General features: G+C 45.4%; 1 protein-coding gene across 1 annotated transcript; it reads left to right on the forward strand.

Annotated features, from left to right (window-relative positions):
* The first annotated feature begins 549 nt into the window (after nucleotides 1-549).
* naa30 (N-alpha-acetyltransferase 30, NatC catalytic subunit) lies at nucleotides 550-6338 on the forward strand. Its single transcript, XM_017409021.3, has 4 exons — nucleotides 550-1585; nucleotides 2117-2240; nucleotides 2510-2565; nucleotides 5157-6338. Exons 1-4 carry the CDS (start codon nucleotides 749-751, stop codon nucleotides 5292-5294), a joined length of 1155 nt encoding a protein of 384 aa, XP_017264510.1. The 5' UTR covers nucleotides 550-748; the 3' UTR covers nucleotides 5295-6338.
* The last annotated feature ends 2104 nt before the right edge of the window (nucleotides 6339-8442 follow it).

An 8442-nucleotide genomic window follows, 5' to 3' on the forward strand; every position in this document is an offset into this window, starting at 1 on the left:
AGTACTTTTTTCGAATTTATTTATTTATTTAAATTCAGCAGACCGTCTTTTACTTGTCGTGTCGTTATTGAGCTGATTGTTAGTGTAAGAAGAACACGTTTAAATGTTTTCTCTCACAAATAAGTACATTTTCACAAATCGATACAATTAAAAGGAAAGAAAAAGTTCAAACAAAGACAGCTCTAAATAATGCAGTTAATAAAAATTATGATACAAATATATATTTTAAAATGTATTGTCTTTAACTTAATTCTTTTTAATGTTGTACATTTTCCATGTAATTGGTTTATTTATTTTCTGAGTTGTGTGATGATAAGTTGTCTTTTAAAATCTTCCAATGAGTTGTTAAATGAAAAATATTACCTTTTTTAATCACTTCATAATTTGCTAATAATGCTAAAAGTTTGAATCGAAAACTGAACTGGTAAATCTGTTTTTAGTAAAAACGCTACTGATAGTCCACCAGACAACTGTCATACGTGCGTTGCCATGGCGACACACATCGGTGTCGTAAAACGCCCATTTGTGTCGCAATGGCGTCTGCTGCGACAGCGCTTTGCGGCAGCAGGGAAATCGAGGAGAAAGCAGTGACAAACGTCGCCAGCGGATACGTTACCGCCTCGAAAGTCCTCGGATATTCACGTTATTCGGCGAACTTTCTTATATATAGGTTGTTTAACCTTTGGCTTTGTTGATGAAATCGTGTTCAACGTTTCACACGCGTGAACCTCCACTTTAATGCGGTGGTATGGCCACAGTGCCGCCTGGGCCTGGTAACGCACTGCCTTCATCCCCGGCTGAAATTTCTCCTCTCCCCGGGGCGGGCAGCGCGGAGCCGGCGGTGGAAGACGGAAAGCCGACCCGCCACGGGGAGGACCGTTCTCCAGTCGGTACAGGGAAGAAGCCACAGCCGATAAACGAGGTCAAAGGGTCGGTCAAGAAGAAGCGGAAAAACATGCTAGCTCAAGCTAGCCCGGCGGCGCTGCACCTGAAAATGCAAGCCCGAGAGCAGCAGCAGCAGCAGCTGAACGGCTTAGCCAGCCCCTCGGAGGACCCCGACAGCCACCAGCAGGACGGGAGCCGGCCCGACAGTCTCAGATCGTCCGTGGACAACTGTGACAGCGGCAGCGAGGGCACCGCGGCCGCCAGGAACAGCACCGAGCGCTGCCACCGCGAAGGCCCCTTCTCCAAAAACGGCAGCCACTCTCCCCTCCTGAACAACAGCAGCAGCAGCGTGAACGGCATGCCGGCTCTAACTAGGACTGACGCGGCCCGCGACGGCGACAGTCCGTTCGACCACACGCAGCCCCCGAGGCCGCCGAGCGACGACGAGCCGCCGGACGGCGACGGCGGAGCGGCGAGACCCGCCGAGCCGCAGCCGCCGGCCGTGGAGCTGGCCCGGCTCGACCTGAGCTGCTCCCCCGGCCGGGCCGAAGGGGACGGCCACGGCATCCGCTACGTGCGCTACGAGTCCGAGCTGCAGATGCCGTGGATCATGAGATTAATCACCAAGGACTTGTCTGAGCCTTATTCAATTTACACGTACAGGTACTTCATCCATAACTGGCCGCAGCTTTGCTTTCTGGTGAGTACGACTCCGCCACCCGCCCACACTGTGAGGAAATCAAACCCTGATCTCTGCGTGTGACTTTGCCCTGAGTCAGAATATGTGCAAACCTAAAGTTGCTCATGTACATTTGAGCTGGGTGTGGCTACTTATACCTCCTGTCAACAGACAGCACACAGGTTTGGCTCAGGCACTCATTTAATTGCCACAAATCCTTACATTTTGTACAGTTTTAACTAACATTATCCTTACTTTACTTCATTGGGGATGTCTTGTTTGCAGCTATGTTGGACTGAAGTTAGGCAGCCAGGAAAGCAGTTGCATTCAGACAGTGTTTCCCTTTCTTTGCATGTTGCCCGTTGTAAATATCCCAGCCCCAGTGGCTGCGGAAGGCCCACATGAGAGACTAGAGGAGGAGTGATGACATGAAGGTCAAAGGGCAGCTCAGGGAGTCAGCAGATCTGACAGAATGTCACGGACTGCAGCTCCCCCCACACACACACACACCTAGTTGACACTCGGAGGTTGAATGTGTTATGTCTGTCGCAGGCCATGGTGGAGCAGGAGTGTGTCGGCGCCATCGTATGTAAGCTTGACATGCACAAGAAGATGTTCCGCCGCGGCTACATCGCCATGCTGGCCGTGGACTCGAAACACAGAAGGAAAAGCATCGGTGAGAGCTCGGAAGTGTTCGGGATAAAGTCTCGTCCTGTCGCGATGGATGATGAGTCAAGTGACATCCTTTTTAGTCCTTCTTTGAAACTTAAACTTAAGGTGCCACTTCGCTGAGCGGATGTGTAATTCGTCCTTTAGTTTTAATTGAAATTGCTCTTACCAGGGTTAAAAATGAACAACTAAATAAAGGTTATTCTCCTGGAAGTTTTAACTCGCTTCTCACCTGGGCTTGCGTTCACTGTCCTGTCTGTGGCTGTTTTGTTTCAGGTACTAATCTGGTGAAAAAGGCCATCTACGCCATGGTGGAAGGGGACTGCGACGAGGTAACGTAGCTGCATCCGCCGCCGTCCAGAAAATTAATGTTTTTGTAATCAAACATTCAACATCCTGTCAGTCACTGCGTTAGAATGTAACGGGTCGACAAAATGGGTTGTTTAAGCTGCGATCTTTAGGTAAGTTAATGAAGTTTAGTCGGTGTTGGTATCCAGGCTCAGTTTTCTTGGTTTATCCACTCATCTGAGAGTTCCAAAGTATTTTACGTGCTCTTCCTTTAATTGCCACACATTGACTGTACATCCGTCACAGGTTATTTGGAGTTCTTTTGGGATAAAAATCGAATGTTTGATGTGAATACATTCATATATGTTTTTACCAGGAAGATCAAAACCTGTGGTTTCAGAGTAAAAACAAACTAAACTTTACTGCTTTTTGTCAGCCTGACTCCTAAAAGACGAATTTCCGTGTTTCTCGCAGCCTCACGTTTCTTCTTTTACTGAAAACGCTGACGGACAGACGAGCTGACTAACCTTTTCTGGTGTTTCAGCAGCTTGTGAACGACCGCCGTACGAAACGGAAGTAACACCCAAAATTAAAAGTATACGTGCGGGAAAATAAGTAGAATATTAGCGGGGAGCCCAGCTGTTGCAGTTCTGGTGGTTTTAATTTGTCTTGTTGTTGTTGTTGTTTGTCTTCCAAACACGGAGATTAATAGTTGTTTCATTATTAGCCATAGCTGTTAGCTTTTATATTACAGAGTAACGTGGCTATCAGCAGCTTGCTAATGATTAAGCAGGCAATGTTAACCTTCGGCGAGTTTAATGCTTTGCTGTTGTTGAAACGAGAGTTTTACCAACCTTTTTCAGATTCTTCATAAGTGGTCAAAGTGTCCGTCTTTCAGATGCTTGGCCCAGTTTGTGCAGCATGACTGTAAATAAACACACCTCTGTAGCTCATCGACATCCGTCAGCTTTCTCTGGCCGTCGTCTTTATTAACTCCAAACAAAGCTTTTACTTTTTGACCTTTCGACTGAAGAAGGTGGTGAAGCCTCTTTTCTCTGAGCCAGCGGCCCCCAACCTTTTTAGCTCCATGGACATCAGACAGTATTTTCACGGACCGGCCTTTAAAGGTGTGGTGGATAAATACAAAATAAAATAAAATGATACGAGCGGCATGAAAACGGGGGGTATTTTTAAAAACCTAACAAAGATAAATCCAACGACTCCTCGCAGCTTTGTTAGCTTTGTTATCAACATGAATAACAGCCTCTCCTCCCCCTGATGTTCTCTGGTCAATATGGCGATGTTTAAACACGCCCTTCAAAATAAGATGCACTACAAATATAAAGTGCACAAAGAATACAACTCACCGTAACGCTGAATCAGTGGAGCCCTGAGCCTGTTTCTCAGTAACGAGACGGTCCCATCTAGGGCTTCCATGTTTGTTTTTTACTCATTTTGCTGCTTGTGGGTTTGTTTTTAGCGGTAACGTATCACGTGACCAAGATAAGCGTTCTGACACGCATCAAGAGTGACTCATAGACGGATGTAGAGGAGAGAATCCGGTCAGTTTTTCAAAATAAATGTCGTTCAGACTCCGAAAAAATAAAAAAACAGAAATACTATAAGTTCATTACTCTTTCTGTGCGGCCCGGTACTGGTCCGTGGCCCGGGGGTTGGGGACCTCTGCTCTAGAGCAGTGATTCCCAGTCCTGGTCCTCGAGGAACACCGTCCTGCATGGTTTAGTTGTTTCTCTGCGTTGACACACCTGATCTGAACGAGTGAGTGTATAACAGGCTTCTGCAGAACTTGAACACCTGCTGAAGAGAAACAATGAAAACTCGCTGGATAGTGACCCTCCAGGACCAGGGTTGGGAACCCTCTAGGCATACTCGCCACCTTACGGTGGTTTTAATCTTGCAGCAGCAGCTCAGTGTTGTCAGCCATGATTGTTTGTGTGTTTGCAGCGCTGCTGTGGAAAGTTGTGGCGCCTCATGGAGACGGACGCACTCTGTTTATATCGATTTTGACGGAAACAAGTATCGTTTTAAATGTCCTTTAGCTTTTAGTGTCAATTGTATTGACTGTTTTGACAACCCGAGCACCATCCCAGAACCAAAAGGCACTCCTGCACAAAAAATGACTCAAAGAGTTCATTCGATTTATTGTCATTCTTCCACACATTTTTGTTTGTTTTGGTGCCATCCTGTCCAGAAGAGGAATATGTTTTCCCAAAACAACAGCCATTAAGTATTGAGACTGTACGTGTCATTATATTCATTGAGAAAACACTTCAACCCGAAGCGTCACATGGCTCAGGCGCTCATTGACGGGCAGGGTTTATTTTTTATTGCTCAAGTAAATGTTATCTACCCAGCAACATTTATTTTAAATGGAAAAAAACTACTTTTTTTTGTCTTAGCTCTGTCTAGCTCTAGGTTGACTGCTGCTCTGTGTATGCTTCAGACAAAAACTATTTACCTTTGACTTGTATTGACGACCAGTCTGCTGTGACCAAATAGCAGAGGGGAAAAAAACGGGAATGTTAGCGTTTTCTATTTGTACGGTGAAGCAAATTGTGAGTCTGTTTAAGCTCCAATCTGCTCACTCTCATCTGTGTGTGTCCCCACCTCCCAGGTCGTACTGGAGACTGAGATCACCAACAAATCGGCCTTGAAGCTGTACGAGAACTTGGGTTTTGTCAGAGACAAGCGGCTGTTCAGATACTACCTGAACGGAGTGGACGCGCTGCGACTTAAACTGTGGCTCCGCTAGAGAGAGAAGCAAGGAAGGACTGGAGGGAGGGAGGCGGGGGAGGCGGGACTGCAGGTGCTGTTCACCTCTAACACTATGAGCTCAACAGCTATGGTCATTTTGCTCCTAAACACACACACACACACACACACCTATGTTCAAAACATGAGGAGTACGCATCGACAGAAACACACCCTCCTTTTCTCCCCGGCCTCTGAACAACTGTTGCTTTTAGGCAAAGAAAAATGGATTGAAACAGACCGGTTTTTTTTAAATGACGTGGGCCCCTGATTCTTTCTGCGATGGGTGGGGCGGGGCAGAGTGAGGAAGGTCGGTCTTTAGGGTGGACCTGACTCCTCAGCTCAGGAGAGGAGAGGAAGAGGACGAGGCGGCCGCACCAAATCATCCTGAACAAAAGCAGACTTCCAGGAGCAGGAAGCAGCAGAAAATGTTTGTGAAGTTTATTTTTTGGGGTTTCTTTTCTTTTGTTTCTTTTTTTTTTTAAACCTTGTCTGTGTGCACAAGGGGTGGAAGCTGTAGTATGACTGTATGTTTGTACTACTTTGTTTGTTTTTTTTGATCATACGTGGTGTGGTTGTTTTCACTGAAAAAAAGCGAACTCGTTTGTGTGACTGCTTGGTTTTTGCACTCGTTCTGTTTCCCGTTCTGTCCAGTGGTGCGCAGCTCTTTTCGCCGCTGCCTCTCCCCCCTCCCCCGCCACCACCACCACCCGTCATCTGCCTCAACCTCCAGGACCGAAGCCTGTAAACGCGTTTCTGTTCTCAGGTGGAAGGGTGCGTTGATACAACCCAGTCCTCCCGTTTGACACAGAGCAATTTTAATTTTTTTTTTTTTTAGGCAATTCACTCCATTATCATCCTCTCAAATTTCAATCTTTATCACCCTCCCCACCCCCCCTCTGCAGCGTCTCCTCATCTGTCTCCTTTCAGGGTGTGGTTATGTTTTGTTTTTCATGGTTTTTCTCGAATACACTGCCAGCCTCTGCAAAATCTACAAAAAAAAAAAAAAAAAGCAGAAAATCTCGTCCTTCTAAGAGACTCCTTGCCAATGATGGTGCGGTTAAAGATGCCCTGGCTGTCTCTTGTTTACTGATTGACACGAATAGTCAGATTTTTTTTGTCTGTTTTTTTATCCTCATCAGAAGTGCCACTCGATCCATTATCCACAACAGACTGCAGTGATCTGCCCACCGCCGGGCGGCACTTGAGGCGAAGTGTTTCATAATGCTGGATTCCTGTTTGCTGTGTTAACTTGATAAGAAAGAAAACTAGACGATTTGTTTTTTTTTAGCAGATTGAATTTTACTCTTGTTTGCTTTCAGTTTGTATGAATGCTTTTTTTTTTTTTTTTTTGGTCTAACATCCCACCTCACTAACATGTGGAGATGTCCACCCCCGGAGCACGTCACAGATGTGCCTGGATGTTCCAGTACACACTAATTGGGATAAGAAACATGGCTTCAGCTGCTTTTCAGGGTTGTTGTTTTTTTGTTTGTTTTTTTAACAGTGAAATGAACAAGGTCAGATGCACTTCTTAGAAAAATGCTGCGGTGTGTACGAGCGAGAGTGAACGTTTGGTTGTGTTGTTTGTTTGTTTTATCCGACAGTGGTGTGGAGCTGTTCTGTCTCTGCTCTCAGATGGAAACCAAAGTCCTGACTGGTGTTTCTTGTTTTGCCCGATGAGATTGGCGAGCACACAGGGTTTGATCGAGCGATTGACGATGTTTCGATCGGCTGAAGGGATAGTTCAGACGTGTTTAAGTGTGCTTCTGTGGAAGGGTTATGAACAATTAGCTTACCTGTTTGATGAGCTAACAGGGTCATGGTGGATTAAAATGTCTCCAATCTCAAGGTTTTCTTAGTGATTCATGCAGAAACACTATTTTATACACCTTTACACCCACCATCAGTTTTGCATTATATAGTTATTATAGCAGAAATATATTATTCCTGCTGCAGCATTTTACATTCGCAAATAACCGGTAAAAGATGACTAATGTGGAATTGATGTGAGTGTGAAAGTTTATAAACTAACTGACACAAATCGCTACTGAACTGGCCTCACTTGAACCAGCCTTACTCGAACCAGCCTTTCTACCACTCCAAGGTTGTCCAAATAGCTGTCTACAACAGGTAAGATATTAACTGTTCGTGGCCTTTCCACAGAGTCCCACTTCAAATGATCCGATCTGTCGCTTTAAGGCTTCGGCCTCAAGAACAACAGGTGTCGCAGATTACCGCAAACTTTTTGCCTCGTTTTTAGGACTTTGTGTCCGTCAGCCACATTCGAGACAAAAGCCCGCGACTCTGTTGGGAATCTGGCTCGGTTCGCAGCAGAACAAATGTTCGTGATAACTGGACTTAGTCGTGATTTTTTTTTTTTTTTCAGACGGACGAGCCTCTGATCACGTGTTTTGGTTTACTTCCACCAGAGGTCTTACAGAAACTTAGGGCCGAAAGTGAGGAGCTCTGAACAGAGCTGCCACCCTGTCGGTGTGTGTGTGTGTGTGTTTGGAGCAACAGATCAGATTACTTATTTTACCTTTTTTTTTTTTCAGATTTGTATAAAGGTGTTTATTCATCAGATCCTCTGAGAGTGTTTTTCATTATCTGTTGGCGCGAGGCCGACTCGGGTTGATTCGTGAGATGTTTTATTTTTTAATATTCTGGTCTACTTCCACACATCCAGAGGTGCGGTGAGCAACAACGAGCTTACGGAAACAATCTACCCCCCCATAAAAAAACTAACCTCTGTGCTGCTCATCGGACATCGTTTAGTGACTTACTGTGTTGGACACATTTCTCTCCCTTCGGTTGTCCTGTTTTGGACCCTTTTTTATTATTATTATTCTCACTTATGAGAGTACAAGAGGTGTTTTTTTTTTATCAGCCTCATCTCATTCTTCCAACTGAATCACCATCAGGAGCCGTTGTTTTAGAAGTCAAACGTCTGTCACCTTTGTGTCTGATTCCTGTAAAAATGTGGCAGTTTCATGAAGTTTACGGGCATTACAGCTGACCTCGCATTTAAAAACCACGATCACCGACTGAAGGGCTTCAACATCCGTATTGGTTTGTGGCGACGCGAGCGCTTTTAAGTCCCAGCTCCTCTGCGGAGTCAGTTTGACATGAGTTTTTTTTTTTTTTTT

The sequence above is a fragment of the Kryptolebias marmoratus genome, linkage group LG19 (assembly GCF_001649575.2).
Source record: "Kryptolebias marmoratus isolate JLee-2015 linkage group LG19, ASM164957v2, whole genome shotgun sequence".
Taxonomy (NCBI): domain Eukaryota; kingdom Metazoa; phylum Chordata; class Actinopteri; order Cyprinodontiformes; family Rivulidae; genus Kryptolebias; species Kryptolebias marmoratus.

What these genes read in the sequence shown, in the direction of transcription:
- naa30 (XM_017409021.3), top strand. Translation starts at nt 749, where the DNA reads ATGGCCACAGTGCCGCCTGGGCCTGGTAACGCACTGCCTTCATCCCCG. An exon ending in ACACAGAAGGAAAAGCATCG is followed by an intron (nt 2,241 to 2,509) that starts GTGAGAGCTCGG and finishes GTTTTGTTTCAG; the next exon opens with GTACTAATCTGGTGAAAAAG. An exon ending in TGGAAGGGGACTGCGACGAG is followed by an intron (nt 2,566 to 5,156) that starts GTAACGTAGCTG and finishes CCCACCTCCCAG; the next exon opens with GTCGTACTGGAGACTGAGAT.